The 17,084-nt window shown below is 36.8% G+C and overlaps 2 protein-coding genes and 1 pseudogene across 5 annotated transcripts in view; all 3 read left to right on the forward strand.

Annotated features, from left to right (window-relative positions):
• Positions 1 to 3,783, forward strand: part of LOC148187492 (interferon-inducible GTPase 5-like) — a 49,755-nt gene extending 45,972 nt beyond the window's left edge. For all 3 annotated transcript variants that reach the window (XM_088087364.1, XM_088087363.1, XM_088087362.1), the window contains one exon: positions 1,519 to 3,783. In XM_088087364.1, coding sequence (XP_087943490.1) covers positions 1,519 to 2,159 — 641 coding nt within the window. In that variant the 3' untranslated portion in view covers positions 2,160 to 3,783. The remainder of the gene's footprint in view (positions 1 to 1,518) is intronic.
• Positions 3,610 to 5,569, forward strand: LOC148187498 (interferon-gamma-inducible GTPase 10-like; annotated as a pseudogene).
• Positions 5,570 to 6,929: 1,360 nt separating this feature from the next.
• LOC121964226 (interferon-inducible GTPase 5-like) lies at positions 6,930 to 16,648 on the forward strand. 2 transcript variants are annotated; one of them, XM_088087677.1, is made up of 4 exons: positions 6,930 to 6,999; positions 8,268 to 8,333; positions 8,567 to 9,140; positions 11,776 to 16,648. In XM_088087677.1, exons 3-4 carry the CDS (start codon positions 8,582 to 8,584, stop codon positions 12,411 to 12,413), a joined length of 1,197 nt encoding a protein of 398 aa, XP_087943803.1. In that variant the 5' UTR covers positions 6,930 to 6,999; positions 8,268 to 8,333; positions 8,567 to 8,581; the 3' UTR covers positions 12,414 to 16,648. The 2 variants fall into 2 exon arrangements, with proteins under 2 accessions (XP_087943803.1, XP_087943802.1); XM_088087676.1 differs by lacking the exon at positions 6,930 to 6,999 and having other exon boundaries at positions 8,192 to 8,333.
• The last annotated feature ends 436 nt before the right edge of the window (positions 16,649 to 17,084 follow it).

The raw sequence follows: 17,084 nt of genomic DNA on the forward strand, positions 1-17,084 counted from the left end.
TGAACAAAATCATAGACTGTTATTTGTACCACTCTTCTACCTTTGTGACAAAAATGCTGTCATACCAGTGATTGTTTTGAAATTGAGGTTTTACATCAATAAGAATGAAATGAAAATGTAGTTTGCAAGAGTGTGTGTGTGTGTGTGTGTGTGTGTGCGTGCGTGCGTGCGTGCGTGCGTGCGTGCGTGCGTGTGTGTGTTTATACAACAGTTAGTTTCAACCAAGCAATTTCATTGCTCAAGAGACATTCAGTGAGCGATGATATACAGTACAACATCACTGGGACTGTTACCTTTTGACTCTGCATGTATCACTTCACTTTACAGCTGTTCTAAATCTGGTCTTTTTTTATTTTGTAACTTTGTGTTTATTGGCCATTGTTAAATACAGACACTTTCCTTCTCATCAATCCACAGTGCTGTACAAGTTTTTCCAAAGCTTGAAAGTCAAAAACAAGATAATATAGTTTCACTTGCCCAATGAGAATAACACCTTGGTGAAAAACACACAAACAAAAGAAAAAAAACAATTAAACCATACAGCAAAAACAAGAACACACCTACAAAAGGGACACAGCTAAAACAGAAAAACAAACAGACAAACAGACAAACAAACAAGCAAAGAGTGACACATAAGTCACCAATGACACAGGTAATCTTTCACAATAGTTCATCATTTTCTGCTACTGAAGAGAACAAGAGAAATAAATAATGACCAGTATGAAAAGAATCTCATCTTAAATTTCGATGCAAACTCTCGCCAAAACTGAGCTGCTGTTGTCCTCTGTGATGATAGGCTTATATATACCCAATCAGTATTTGATACATCTGTGTCAAGTTCCTTTTGTCATCTTACGTTTTCTCTTAATTCTTCTTTCCATTTTCTAAATTTTTACAGTGCTGAGATTTGGTGTTTGATATTCTCACATTTGTAGTTTTTAACCCAAAACTCAGGGGATGATTTCTTGTGTACACCACTGTTCTCAATGTAGCTCCTGACTTGTTAACATCTAAAGAAGTGAGAATGTGGCAAGACATATTCTTTGTGTAATGATTCAAATTGCACGACTCTGTCGCCTATAAACCGTACAAATATGATCAGCCCCATTTTATACCAGATTTTAAAAATGCAGTCCTCTTATTTAGATTAAAGTCAGGGTCATCCCTTATTTCTATCAAAGCCAGCAGCTCACTATGAAACTTTAGATCCCTCCTGACTTTATAATTTGAGCTGCATAATAATAATTCTGCAATGTAATGTAATTTGGAGGAGGCCAGTTCAGATTGCAGGGGGAAAAAATATTTACACTGACTGAAAAAAACAACAAATTACATCACAATGAAACTGTTCTCTTCAACTTCTTCATCCTTTTGTTAATGTCCACTAAATCAAAGCACATGGTGGCAGGAAAAATGTGTACAAAGAAACACTCTCATTTTCCCTTAGATAGGCATATTTAATGTGTAAAATTCTAATTGTCTTATAACTTAGATATTTACTTTCCTTTGGTCACACAGGTCTTCAACAACAAGGTGTGGTCTCTCCTCAAGTCTTCCTGGTGTCCAACCATGATCCCCACCTGTATGACTTCTCTCTGTCATTGAACACCTTTGAGAGAGAACTTCCTGCACTCAAGAGGCATGTTCTGCTGCTGGCCATGCCCAACATCAGCCTGGAGGTCATCAACAAGAAGAAAAAGGCTTTTCATTCCAAAATAAAATACATTGCAATGAGTAGTGCAGCTGGAGCAGCTGTACCAGTTCCAGGGGTTTCTGCTGCTGTTGACATAAGCCTGTTGGTTGGTGTTGTTACAAGATGGGTATTTGGGTTTGGTCTTGATATCCCGTCACTGCAGAAACTTGCTGTTATTTCACGTGTGCCATTGGATGATCTGCGTAACATCACAGTTTCATTACTGGCTGGAGTAGAAAAAATAACCCCAGAGCTTGTTTTGAAGGCGGTTACTCTAGTTGCAGGCACAGCTTCATTACTGGCAGCAGAGGAAGGGTCCAGATTCATTCCAATACTTGGAATCCCAGCAGCTATGGCCCTCTCTTTCACCTTCACCTACAGAGTTCTCAGAACATTCCTTGACATACTCGCTGAGGATGCACAGAAGGTGTTTGAAAAGGCCTTGGGTTTGAACACCTCATTGTGATGTTGTAAAGTGAATGAAGATGGCATTGATTGGTACATTTAAGATTGCAGAAAGTAATTTTATTTTTTCACATTTTTAGCAATCATGCATCATGCGTTTTTCAGTTAGTCATTCCATCCAATAGCTTGTATAAAGAAATATAATCTTCTAATAGCAGCTAAATAATGAAAGTTGTAATTGTTTATAGTACATTAAAACATGACTCTTTATCTTTTTAAAATGGTAAGGAATGTTATTTTATGTTTATATGAAACTGTATAGTGCAACAAACCTTTCTTAAATATTTTTGTGATGCATTGCCCCTTTTTAACAATTTCCTAAACATAGTTTGATAATATATCTTAAACTATGTGTGTCACTATTGTTAATAATTCCTGTATTCATAGTAACCATGTGGTTATCAGTATAGTCCATGTCATCCTATTTACACAAGTGAAGGACAGATGATTGGAAACACTTCCATCTTCTCCAGTTGTTTTATGTCAAAAGGTCCTCACCAGCAGTGATGTGTGGTTTGTTTTTTTCTTCTAATGGGTACCAGCAGACAACTGATATGAGCATTTGCTTCCCTTTAGTGGTCACTATGAGGAACTGCAACACAACATCAATCAAGGGAAATCATACATGTAAAAATTGTAATGGTGATCATAATTATTCTTATTACTACTCTATCACTATTATCAATAAATATTTTAGTATTAATGTTGAGATTATTATGATACATCCTCACTGTGTTTTTTTTTTTCATTTGTGCATCATAGGGATAATGCCAGTATCAATATGGTCTTAATTCTAGATCTATGATGTTATCCAGGTCTCTAAATTTATACACAAATTGTGCTACAATGTGAACAGTGTCAAAAATAATTGCGGAATATGCAAAGATTCAAACTAAGTGTGGGATGGCATAAGCAGGATTTAGACTTTTAACCTTTATATGACATGAAAACCACCTAACCACTCAACCAATAAACAAATCAACGATTGTACAATCGGAGATGATAGTAGGTTTTGACAGGATGTATTATAAAATGAATGAAGTTTTGATTTTTTGTTTTTTCTGTGATGATTTGGGGTTTGGAGTTCATTGAGGACTTTGTTTTGAGGTGGTCTGTTGTTTCTTGTTTCCTTTGTATTCATGTTCTGTTTCTTGTTTTATTTTGTATTTTCACTCCTCTTGTGTCATGTCTGCTTTTGCTCCCCGTCCTTGTGTGTTTTCCCTCCCTAGTGTTTCCCTAATTAGTGTCTCCTGTCTTGTATCAGTCTTGTCTGTCTTGTCTTGTTCGTCTCTCCTGCAGCCCTGTTCTGTTTGTCTTGTTTGCTCCACCGAATGTCCCAGGCCACACCTTCATTAGTGAACCAATCCCTGTGATTCCCTTCTGTTCTTGTGTCCCTTGTCCTTCCATCTGTTGTCTCTGCTTGTGTTTGTCCTCTTGTTGCTCCTGCTCTGATGTTCCCTGCTGCATCCTATCGTGTTCCTGCTGTGTCCTTCACAGGAGTTCTTCCTGTGTTCTGGTTGGTTTCAGTTTAATTTCTCTTAGTTTCTTTCATCTGAATGTTGTGTTTTTGGATACTTTTTTGTTTTTAGACATTATCAGCATTAAAACTTGCTTTTTGTCTTTCATCTTTTTGGTGTTCTGCATTTGGGTTCTTATTCACTTCACCTCCTGCCAGTTTCAGTTTTGAAAGTAATCAAGTAACACATTATTTATGCCAATCAGAGGCCTCAAGAAGCAGAACGTCAATACTTAGGGCCAGAGCTAGGTGCTTCAACATGAAAGGACCGGAGGTTCCGCTTTGATTTATGTAATTATAACAATATTTTATTTAACTCTAATATAGCATTACTTTTTCAATGTTATTGCATGACAGAGGCTTCTTAATTCAGCACTATTATAACAGCTGCTCATTTATTGTTTTGTATTTTCCAAGTATAAATTAATTTAGCGATATCAGAGTGATATAATTTTTTGTATTGCCATAAAGCCTAAAAATGTATCCACGTATCAGTACTCTTTTTTGCACTCCATTCCATACATTCTCATTTTGAAGCTGAAATGTCACATAGCTTGAACCAGATCTTGATAAACTGATAAAACTTAAATCTTGATAAAACTAAGGAAATAGTTTGTCTGAATGAGTGCCAGTGCATGTGCCAAAGGGTGCAGCTCAGTGACAAACAAACCTCTCCTCTCCATGTTTGTTGTAAAGCAGGTGATTTTACTGATAATGCTGATGGGAAAACACGAGTTAAATATTTGGCTTTGCTGTGCTTTTCACCGCTTCATATTATGTAACAAACTTTGCACTGTTCTTCATGTGGTGTATTAGTAGTCTCGTGTAATGAGGTCACAAAGGAACAAAGACACAATGGATACGTGTCTGAATTCAACTTTGCATGTTTTGATGGTTTTTGCTGCTCATTAAAGATCACTGATTGCAGGTCTTGATTTAGGTTACTGTGTAGACTCCACAAGTTATTATATTTTTATATTCATTAACTCAAATGAAATCTCCTAACTTGGCATATCTTGCTCAGAATTAATGTGTTTTATGCATCATTAAATGAGGGCAAATTTTATATTCTGCATGTCACCACATCAAAATTCAAAGCACAACAATTTTCTGTTTTTCATTATTTTACATGAGTGCTATTGATAATGCATTTGATTATGAACCAACACTTGAGTAAGTAAAGAAGAGCTGCTAACCAACGAACCTTCCTCAGCAGCTGCAAAGATCCACAAGAGTACTAAGATCAGTGGAATAATATTTCGATAAATATTGGCATCACAGGAGAGTCTGGCTCTGGCAAATCCACCTTTGTTAATGTCCTCAGAGGCATAGATGACGGGGACCAGTGAGCTGCCTGTACTGGTTATGTAGAAACCACCTCAGAGGTTACATCATACTCTCATCTAGACTGTCCCAATGCTACACTGAGATCTTCTTGGTACCGGGTACCACCAAGTTTCCAGGTGACAAATACCTAAAGCCTGTTGGATTTGAAAAGTTTGACTTCTTCAGCATCTTCTCATAAACTCACTTGAAAGAAAACAGTGTGAAGCTCGCTCATGAGGTTCAGAGGATGGGGAAAAAGTTCTACTTTCTGCATTTAAAGATTGACAAAGACTTACATGATGAGGAAAGGCATCAAAGGTCAAAGTTCAACGAAGCAACAAATCTTAAACAATTCAAGGAAGACTGCATTCAAGGTAAGTGTCTCATCTAATCACATATACATGTGTTTACATCAGTGCTCATGTTTGTCATTGTGTGTGTGTGCTGGTGGTGGTGCTGATTTGGGTGGGGACACTCTTGGCTTACTTCTAGGCTTCCTCGGTTTTTTGATTGGTGCACTGGTGTCTGTGGGAGTGCCTTTCCTCACCTGTATCCTCTCAGCTAATTAACAAATGCAGGTTGAGTGGATGAGACAGGAGAGAAGAGGAGACCAGGGAGCACAGCTGCAGTGACAACAGCAAAGTGGAAGAGACTTGCAGTACACAAGACTCAACGGCAAAACGAGGGAAGACACCAACCTACAGCCAGGCTGAAAGCTGGAGAGTGCAAAGGCCGGAGAGCAGATGATATCTCACTGAAGCCCTGAGTGGAGCAGAGGAGAGGAGGAGGAAACATTTTAACCCGTGGTTTTAAATGTTTTAAGTGGTTTTTAGCTGATCAGTTTAGTCCGTTTAAACTGCAGTTCTCGCCTGCATGCTGTCAGTGCAACTCCCCAGTAGAGAAGAATTGTTTTATCCTTTAAAGTCACACTTCACACCTGTGACATTATCATCAGCTATAGGTTCTTTCCACATTTCCCATCACTTTGTGACATCTGGGGTGAAATTTAATTCAAAACAAAAACAACCAATGAAGCTGTAACGGTAACTGAAGAGGATTTTAGTTTTCACACATTTTGGCGGATGGATGTTTATTATTTATGTGACAGCACAGCAAAAACACACATTGAACACATCAAATCAAGTTAGAAAAGCTGGTCAGACTCACTTCAGCAGCTGTAGACCTGAAGAAATACAACAGAGTACAGCAAGAAAATTTAAAAGATATTTTCATAATTAAACATAAAAGCACAGGATGTAAAGACGTGGGTAGACAACACAGGACACAGAGGAATGAAACGTGTCACCAGTATGTTTAGATTTGACATGGATCAAGACAAACAGGACTGTGAGGGAGCCAACAGGCATCAACATGCCAAAACCTGGACTGGATCTCAACCAGTCTAATGTCAAACATTGAGTATGCACTGAGTTACTAACAACTTTTATGGTTTCCTCAAAGGAAGCCCCTCATCTCTCTGGCTGAAAAATGGTTTTATTCTCATTCTTCTTCTTCTTCAAAATTTTTATTTTTTATTTATCAAATAGGGTGTGATTATAATTAATGTCTCAACATCAGTAGTCTTCAAACAAACCCAAGCTTTTATTAACAAAGTAACTACATTTTTTTTCATATTATAGTTTATGCTGTTCATGAAGATGGATTGACTTACACCAAGAACCAGAAAGTACTAACACAACAACTAATGAATACCAAAAAGCTGTCAAGTCAGAAGACAATGGTGAAGTGTTATCACCTGCAGAGCCAGCAGGGTGTGGTGTCTGCAGCTCTGCATGTTTCCTGTAACTGTGTGTGTTTCCTGAAAGTCAGCTGATACAGAGAACCAATCAACTGTCCTTCATAAATAGTTAGATGTTTTCATTGGTCACTGTCTTCACTATATCTGTCTGAACCTTGACAAGCTTTTTCTAGTGACAACAGCAGATCGGAAGAGATGAGGGAAAAACGCAACTGATGGTCAGCTGGAGAGAGTTCAAAGGTCAGGGGAACAGATGATATCACACTGATGTCCTGAGTGGAGCAGAGGAGAGGAGGAGACGGAGTTTGGCTAAAGCATGTGGCATGTTGTACCAGCTGAGTGCTGCAGGAGGGTGTGTGGGTATGAAGGAGTTCAGAAAGTTTCAGAGGGGATAGGTTATGAAAGGTCTTAAAATTGGGAATCTTGAAATCAAAACAATATTTGACAGGAAGACAGTGAATTAGCTGAAAAATGGGAGTGATGTGATCTGTGGAGGGAGATCTAGTGATGACTGAATTGTGAGCCTATTGGGATTCAGACGAGGGTAGACCACAGAGAACGAGAGGAATAGAGGTGTTACCACTATGTTTAAAATTGAACTGGATCAAGACAAAGGCACCAACCAGCTCAAACCTGGACTGGATCACAACTCATCTGATGTCAAACATGGAGTATGCATTGAATTACGAACAACTTTGAACAGTGGTTTCTTCACAGGAAGCCCCTCATCTTCTCCTAGCTGAAAACAGGAGACTGCCGGTTTTCTGCCAAGTTTCCAAAAATGTTGAACTATATTACAGTTTCTTCTTCTTCTTCAAAATTATTATTATTTGTTTATGAAATGGGGTGGTATTATAATTAATGTCCCAAAAGGTTTACAACATCAAAAGTCTTCAAAGAAGCCCAAGCTCTTACGTAAACAAACACACAAACAATAAAAAAAGAGAAAAGAAGAGAATGGTGTAAGGTCTTGAAGAGGACAGATCTTTAAGACTATCTGGGAACTGGGACTCTATGCCAATAGATTTAAAAGGAAATAACGATAAAAATGTAATATCAAAATAAAAATAAGATTTTCCTGCAAAAATATTAAAATCCAAACTTACTCAGTAACTATACTTTTTTGGTTGGTTGATTTTATTTGTTTGCTGTTGTTTTTTTCACATAAACGTTTATGCTCTTCATGAATATGGATTGACTTACACCAAGAACCAGAAATTACTAACACAACTCCTAATGAATACCAAAAAGCTGTCAAGTCAGAAGACAATGGTGAAGTGTTATCACCTGCAGAGCCAGCTGGGTGTGGTGTTTGCAGCTCTGCATGTTTCTTGTAACTGTGTGTGTTTCTTGAAAGTCAGCTGCTACAGAGAACCAATCAAGTGTCCTTCATTTATAGTAAGATGTTTTCATTGGTTACTGTCTTCACTATAAACATCTGAACTCTGACAAGTTTTTCTAAAGTTTTTTACAGGATTGAGGAAGCTGGATGTCGATTTTTCCTGCAGCTCAACAACTTCATAACTCAGGGTGCTGCACTCTTGTCTAATCTGTTTCAACATTAAGACTCCAGGGTGAGTAGCTTCTAATATTCAGCAAAAGACAAGTTTTTATTTAGATGAAATATATAAGAACGCTGTTTATCACTGTCTAAAGCAGGCACACTATAATACATTGTAATATTAATGTCCGGGCTAATGTGAAATATTTTACCGTCCTTTGTATTATTATTATCATTATTACTAGATTTTTTTCTATTTCCCAAAAGACAACAATAACTTTTAACTTCTCTTATCCTTTTCTCCAGTTTTCAAGGATTATCATGGAGGATCCAATTGATTACAAAACAACTGAAGACATTAAAAAAGCATTAGAAAGCAAAAATCCAGCCTTGGCTGTTAAAATGATCCAGAAGTATTTGGACAAGGAGAATAATACTCCACTAAATATTGGCATCACAGGAGAGACAGGCTCTGGTAAATCTTCCTTTGTTAATGCATTCAGAGACATAGATGATGGGGATGAGAGAGCCGCCCCAACTGGTGTTACAGAAACCACCTCAGAGCCTACACCATACCCCCATCCACACTTTCCCAATGTTACACTCTGGGATCTTCCTGGTGTTGGCACCAGGAATTTTCCAAGGGACAAATACCTGAAGCTTGTTGGATTTGAAAGGTTTGACTTCTTCATCATCATCTCAGCTGATCGCTTCAGAGAAAATGATGCGATGCTCGCTCAAGAGATTAAGAAGATGAAGAAAGAGTTCTACTTTGTTCGCTCAAAGATTGACAATGACTTACGTAATGAGGAAAGAAAACAGAGGTCAGAGTTCAATAAAGAAAGGACTCTTGAACACATCAGGGTGAAATGCATTCAAGGTAAGTGTCTTCTGTGATGACACAACAGTGAGATTAATGTCAGTCATCAAAGGCACATAACAACAAACTAGTTTAAAAAAAGTGTCTTTATATCAGTGCTAATGCTTGTTATTATGTTTGTCTGACTCCAGTTCACTTTGCTCTCTTATTTTTTGATTGTCAAATTTTCAAAATAGAATACCAATTACAATACCAATTAGACATCGCACATAATGGAGCACTTGGACTCTGTGGAAGTGAAGAGCTAGAGCCATTGTTGGACAGTCCAGATATCTCGACAGATTCCAGTTTTTCAACAGATGTTTGCTGGGACAAATTGACCTGCAGAGAAAATTTGGACCGACAGGATGCTGTTATCCCTCACAGTCATCATTTAGACTAATATAACAGACTATTATCTTTGTAATAAATACTGATATTTATATTGAAATTTTGCAAAGAGAAGTTCTACTCTGTTTGCTCAAAGACTGACTTTGACATAATTAATGAGGAAAGATATCGAAGGTCAAATTTCAATGCTGAGAGGTCTCAAGCAAATCAAGGAAGACTGCATTCAAGGTAAATGACTCATGTAATCACATATAAGAACAGATTAATTACATTTTTCGTGACATGATTAAAAACAATTCACAAAAAACAAGATATTAAAAACTGTCTTAACTTCAGCGCTAATGTTAGTCATACTGTTTGTCTGACTCCACATTATTCTGTTCTATTTGCAGTATTGATTTTACAAAGTCAGTGCATCATATCATGTCCATCGACAATGTACATGTTCCAGCCAAAGGCTTCACAGCGTTGAAAAATCTCTGTGTTGTGCTTCAGGGTGCCTCACATGCATAAAAGCCACTACATTGTCCAGCTGGTAGTAGGAGGCAAAGTTCAATTCACACACTGAAGGTTTAGGGATTATTCAGACAGCTGTCTGTATAAACTGCAGTTACCTGGTAAATGTGACACAATGGAGCGCTTGGTAGCTGAGGTGAGATACTCAGTGAGTCACTCAACTCTCCTCTCAGTTTATCTTCACTCAAAATGTATCAGGCACTTTTCCATATGAGTACAGTATATTTAAAATATTAAAGGAAAATGACAAAACACAGTTTTGGCAATGTATTTGCAAAGTTGAACGTAATATGAAAATTTGAACAAAATCATAGACTGTTATTTGTACCACTTTTCTACCTTTGTGACAAAAAATGCTGTCATACTGGTGATTGTTTTGAAATTGAGGTTTTACATCAATCATAATGAAATGAAAATGTATTTTGGAAGTGTGTGTGTGTGTGTGTGTGTGTGTGTGTGTGTGTGCGTGCGTGTGTGTTTATACAACAGTTAGTTTCAACCAAGCAAGGTTTATTGCTCAAGAGACATTCAGTGAGCGATGATATACAGTACAACATCACTGGGACTGTTACCTTTTGACTCTGCATGTATCACTTCACTTCACAGCTGTTCTAAATCTGGTCTTTTTTTTATTTTGTAACTTTGTGTTTATTGGCCATTGTTAAATACAGACACTTTCCTTCTCATCAATCCACAGTGCTGTACAAGTCTTTCCAAAGCTTGAAAGTCAAAAACAAGATAATATAGTTTCACTTGCCCAATGAGAATAACACCTTGGTGAAAAACATACAAACAAAAAGAAAAAAAAAAAAAAATTAAACCATACAGCAAAAACAAGAACACACCTACAAAAGGGACACAGCTAAAACAGAAAAAACAAACAGACAAACAAACAAGCAAAGAGTGATACATAAGTCACCAATGACACAGGTAATCTTTCACAATAGTTCGTCATTTTCTGCTACTGAAGAGAACAAGAGAAATAAATAATGACCAGTATGAAAAGAATCTCATCTTAAATTTCCATGCAAACTCTCACCAAAACTGAGCTGCTGTTGTCCTCTGTGATGATAGGCTTATATATACCCAATCAGTATTTGATACATCTGTGCCAAGTTCCTCTTGTCATCTTACGTTTTCTCTTAATTCTTCTTTCCATTGTCTAAATTTTTTATAGTGCTGAGATTTGGTGTTTGATATTCTCACATTTGTAGTTTTTAACCCAAAACAATATCAGGGGATGCTTTCTTGTGTACACTACTGTTCTCAATGTAGCTCCTGACTTGTTAACATCTAAAGAAGTGAGAATGTGGCAAGACATATTCTTTGTGTAATGATTCAAATTGCACGCCTCCTTTGTCGTCTATAAATCGTCCAAATATGATCAGCCCCATTTTATACCAGATTTTAAAAATGCCGTCCTCTTATTTAGATTAAAGTCAGGGTCATCCCTTATTTCTATCAAAGCCAGTAGTTCACTACGAAACTTTAGATCCCTCCTGACTTTATAGTTTGAGCTGCATAATAACAATTCTGCAATTTAATGTAAGTTGGAGGAGGCCAGTTCAGATTGCAGGAGGAAAAAATATTTGGGACACTGACTGAAGAAAACAACAAATTACATCACAATGAAACTGTTCTCTTCAACTTCTCCATCCTTTTGTTAATGTCCACTAAATCAAAGCACATGGTGGCAGGAAAAAATGTGTAGGCATAAGATAGGCATATTTAATGTGTCAAACTCTAATTGTCTTATATCTTAGATTTTTATTTTCCTTTGGTCACACAGGTCTTCAACAACAAGGTGTGGTCTCTCCTCAAGTCTTCCTGGTGTCCAACCATCATCCCCGCCTGTATGACTTCCCTCTGTTATTGAACACCTTAGAGAGTGAACTTCCTGCACACAAGAAGCATGTTCTGCTGCTGGCCATGCCCAACATCAGCCTGGAGGTCATCAACAAGAAGAAAAAGGCTTTTCATTCCAAAATAATATACTTAGCAACACTTAGTGCAGCTGTAGCAGCTGTACCAGTTCCTGGGCTCTCTGCTGCTGTTGACATAAGCCTGTTGGTTGGTGTTGTTACAAGATGGGTAATCGGGTTTGGTCTTGATATCCCGTCACTGCGGAGACTTGCTGATAGTACAGGTGTGCCATTGAATGATCTGCTTGCCATCATAGTTTCATCACTGGCTGCAGTAGATATAACACCAGAGCTTGTCCTGAGGCTGCTTGCTGAACTTGGAGGTGCAGCTACATTATTGGCTGCAGAGGAAGTGTCCAGATTCATTCCAATATTTGGAATCCCAGCAGCAATGGCCCTCTCTTTCACCTTCACCTACAGAGCTCTCAAAACATTCTTAGACATACTCGCTGAGGATGCACAGAAGGTGTTTGAAAGGGCCCTGGGTTTGAACACCTCAGTGTGATGTTGTAAAGTGAATGAAGATGGCATTGATTGGTACATTTAAGAGTGCAGAAAGTAATTTTATTTTTTCACATTTTTAGCAATCATGCATCATGCGTTTTTCAGTTAGTCATTCCATCCAATAGCTTATATAAAGAAATATAATCTTCTAGCAGCTAAATAATGAAAGTTGTAATTGTTTATAGTACATTAAAACATGACTCTTTATCTTTTTAAAATGGTAAGGAATGTTATTTTATGTTATGAAACTGTATAGTGCAACAAACCTTTCTTAAATATTTTTGTGATGCATTTCCCTTTTTTAACCATTTCCTAAACATAGCTTGATAATATATCTTAAACTATGTGTGTCACTATTGTTTTTTTTCAACAATATTTTTATTGACTTTACATATTTAACTAACAGACCCTGAATAAAACAATAACAATACTTGAATTAGACTTAAAATAAAATAATACATAGACATACTGTACTAAACATACATAACAAAAAGCAAAACAGACATATCAAAAAACAGATTAATAGACATAACTAAATATAGACGGGCTCAGCAACACATTAATTTCAAAATCACTGTGCACCCTGACGGCTAAGAAATTCCATTAGAGGTTTCCACACTGTTTCGAATTCTTCTGCCTTTCCCCTTGTTATATAAGTCAGTTTCTCCATTACAATACAAGATGCCATCTCTTTCACCCCTACATGTATTGAAGGTATATCCAGTTTTCTCCAATATAAGGCAATCATCCTCCTGATCTGCAGGAGTCCAAAATCAATTAAAGTCGCCTGTTTTGAGTTAATGATAAAATTTTGGGGGTTATATACCTAATATGTACATTTTTGCTTCATAAGGGACTTTCACATTAACAATCTCAGATATGGTTTTAAGAATTATTTTCCAGTATTGTTTTAATTTGGGACAATCCCATACACAAAGTGCCTCTTTCCTCTAAACACTTGATGCAAGTGTCAGGGATGCCAGGGGACCACTGGTTGAACCTGACTGGAGTAATGTAAGTCCTCATCAACCATTTGTATTGCAATAGCTTCATTCTCGTATTTATTGATTGTTTTTGAGCTCTTAAGCATGCCTTTTCCCATTCAGTCTGTTCTATGTTCTCTTGAATATCTTGTTTCCATGCCTCTAACCTGTCAGTGGTAGACTCATTATCATGTGATAATAGAGCTGTATGAAATAGAGAAATTTGATTTGAGAAATCTTGATTGAGAACTACAAGATTTTCAATATGTGATAGTGGTGGTTCAGATGTTATCTGCTTATGTTTTGATAATATGAAATGTTTCAATTGTAGATATTTAAAAAAATGTTTTTTAGGAATACAATATCTCTGACATATCTGATAAAATGTAAGAAGATGACCATCCATGTATAGATCCTCTATTTTTTGCACACCTTTTCTTGCCCAAATTTTGAAACCGCCATCCGCTCTACCTGCTCTAAAAAAAGTATTACCCCATATGGGGGAGAAGCGAGAAATGGGAGGAGTATCTTTAATATGCTGATGTGCTTTATACCAGATGTCAATAGTATTTTTGAGAAAGGGATTTTCTATTGTTCTTCTTAAAGTTTTAGGGTCTGCAGAATATAAATATAGTTTTACTGGAAGGTTTGGTATTGACATCTGTTCCATGTTCACCCAGGCAGGAAGAGACTCAGTTGAGAAATAAGCGCAACTGAGCGGACCAATAATACCATTTCATATTTGGAAGTCGTAAGCCTCCCCTTTCGTAGGGCAGGTATAGCAGCCTAAGTCTCAATCTGGATTTCTTATTGTTCCAAATAAATTTCATAAATGTACTGTTAAGCCTATTAAAAAATGATTTTGGTAGTGGTAGTGGGAGTGATTGAAAAAGATATAAAAATTTTGGTAATATGTTCATTTTAATTATGTTTATTCGGCCTATCATTGATATGGGCATTATCATCCATCTGTCTAATGTTTCTCTCACCTCATCCACTAATGGGTCATAGTTTGTTGGGACAATTGTTTGGATTTTGGGGGTAATTTTAACACCAAGGTAAGTAAATCCCTCCCTTGCGTTGATAAATGGGCTATCTATAACTGCTCTCAATCTTTCTTCTTTATTTAAGAACAGTATTGATGATTTTGAATTGTCAATATTGTAGCCTGAAAACTGACCAAAAAGTTCAATCTGTTGAATTAAGTTTGGTATACTGACAGCCAAGTTTGTTAAAAAAAGAATCACGTCGTCGGCGTAAAGTGATATTCGGTGCTCCTGTTCTCCACGCTGGATGCCCGACAGGCCAGTCTGTGTTCGTATTGTCATAGCCAGGGGTTTCTCTGGCTAATATGAATAATATCCGTGATAAGGGACATCCCTGACGGGTAGACCGTCCTAAAGGAAATGGTCTTGAGACTATATTATTTGTTAAAACACTAGCTGTTGGGTTTGTATATAAAATCTGAATCCATTTAAGAAATTGTTTTCCAAATCCAAATCTTCGTAAGACATTAAATAAATATGGCCATTCTATTCTATCGATGGCCGGCCGGGCATCCAGCGATAATAATGCTGTATCTTTGGCATCAAATTTTTCATGAATTATATTAAGAACTCTTCTAATATTATGAAGGCCTTGGCACTTCTGCACAAAACCATTCTGATCATTATGGACTAGCTGTGGGATATGAGGATCTAACCTCCTTGCTAAGGCTTTGCATAGAATTTTTGTATCAACGCCAATCAGACTTATTGGTCTAAATGAGGAACATTGCATAGGAGGTTTTCCTGGTTTCAAAATCACTGATATCATTGCCAATCTCAAAGTGGGTGGAAGACTTCCTTTTTGATAGGATTCTTTATACATATTTAAGAGGGGAACAAGCAATTTTTCTTTAAATGTTTTATAAAATTCAATTGGTAGACCATCAGGTCCTGGCACTTTACCACTGTTTATATTTTGGAAAGACTGTGATATCTCTTCAATTGTTAAATCATTATCTAACTCCTTTTTTATCTCATTTGTCAAAGTCTGGAATTGCAAATGATCAAGAAATGGGTCCTGTTCCTCAGAGGGTAGAGTTTTTCGATTTGTATAAGTGTTCATAAAATTCTCTAAAACTATTATTTATTTCTAATGGGTCAGTCGTCAGTTTCCCAGAGGAAGTCATTATATTGTTAATTGTTCTTTCAGACTGTATTTTTTAAATTCTCCATGCCAAAAGTTTCCCAGCTTTTTTATCTTGATCATAATAATTTTGCTTCAGCCACATTAGACTATTAGCTGCTTTATCAGCAGAGAGTTTATTATATTTAGCTCTCAAGAGCAACAGATCTCTTTGTTTTGTTGGATCATTACTTTCATTTATATCCATTTCCAATGATTTTATTTGTTTTTCCAAAGATTCCATTTCTATTTTGTCTTTTTTCCCTGTCGAGGTTGTATAACTAATAATTTCTCCTCTGATATAGGCCTTGAAATCTTCCCACCTCGTACTGGCACTAGTTTGATCTGTGTTTAGCTCAAAATAATTATCTATTTTTGTTTCCACAAATTTAATAAAATCTGGTTTCTGTAACCATCTCACCTGTAATCTCCAATTGGAAGGGTTGTGAATGACTCTCTCTATTTGCATATTTAATGAAATAGCAGCATGATCGCTTATTACAATACTATCGTACCAGCAACTTTTAATCTTTGATAAAAGTTCCCTTGAAACAAGAAAGTAATCAATGCGAGAAAGAGATTTGCATATACTTGAATGACAAGAGTACTCTATTCTGTCAGGGTTGTGTTCCCTCCAGACTTCTACCAGATTTATATCCACAATGTATTGTTTTAGCAATTTCCTTGTTTTTGCTTTAAAAGTATAACAGCCAGTAGAGCGATCTTTTGCCGGATTCAACGTGCAATTAAAGTCTCCTCCAATAATATAAACGCCTCTTAAAGTGGATAAAGTGAGGAAGAGATCTTCAAAAAAATTAAGTTTATCCTCATTTGGGCCGTAAACGCTGACCAGATTTAATGTATGAGAAAGGAGGCTACCCTGGGTGATAACATATCTTCCAGCTGGATCTTGGATTGTTTTAATGGCTTGGAATGGTATTGTTCTGTGGATGAGAATGAGTTCGCCTCTAGCATAATTGTTGTATGTTGCATGCATAACTTGACCAGGCCATCTATTCCGAACTAGCTTTATGTCTGAGGCTGTGAGATGAGTTTTTTGAATGAAAATTATATTTGACTTAAATTGTGTAATCCTGTTTATTACCTGCCTTAGTTTGGTTAATTTCTGTAGTCCCCTGACATTCCAGCTCGTGACTTTTATATCACAACTATTTGGGGTGTTTTTCTGTTCCATTTATAATTCGTATCGAACATACAAGGTTATGGCACAAAAGGAAGTTTTACTTTGCTGAGCTCACTACAAACATAAATAACAGACAAAAATGGAAATTAAGTTTCACACATATACATTTAAACAATTAAACTCCCACTCCCTTACTCAAAACAATGAATGGTGGGGCTTGTGCTGATCCTGCTTATGTAGGAGCAGCTGAACTATGTAAACCTAACTCCAAAGGCAACAAGTGGTGTCCATTAACCAAGCACCTTGTATGATGTTTATACCTTACATACTGACCCTGTTCAAGAGCGAAAATAAAATCAGACCAACCTCTAAGTTA

The sequence above is a fragment of the Plectropomus leopardus genome, chromosome 14 (assembly GCF_026936395.1).
Source record: "Plectropomus leopardus strain MGB_pleo_1.0 chromosome 14, ASM2693639v1, whole genome shotgun sequence".
Taxonomy (NCBI): domain Eukaryota; kingdom Metazoa; phylum Chordata; class Actinopteri; order Perciformes; family Serranidae; genus Plectropomus; species Plectropomus leopardus.

What these genes read in the sequence shown, in the direction of transcription:
- LOC121964226 (XM_088087677.1), top strand. Translation starts at nt 8,582, where the DNA reads ATGGAGGATCCAATTGATTACAAAACAACTGAAGACATTAAAAAAGCA. An exon ending in CAGGGTGAAATGCATTCAAG is followed by an intron (nt 9,141 to 11,775) that starts GTAAGTGTCTTC and finishes TTGGTCACACAG; the next exon opens with GTCTTCAACAACAAGGTGTG.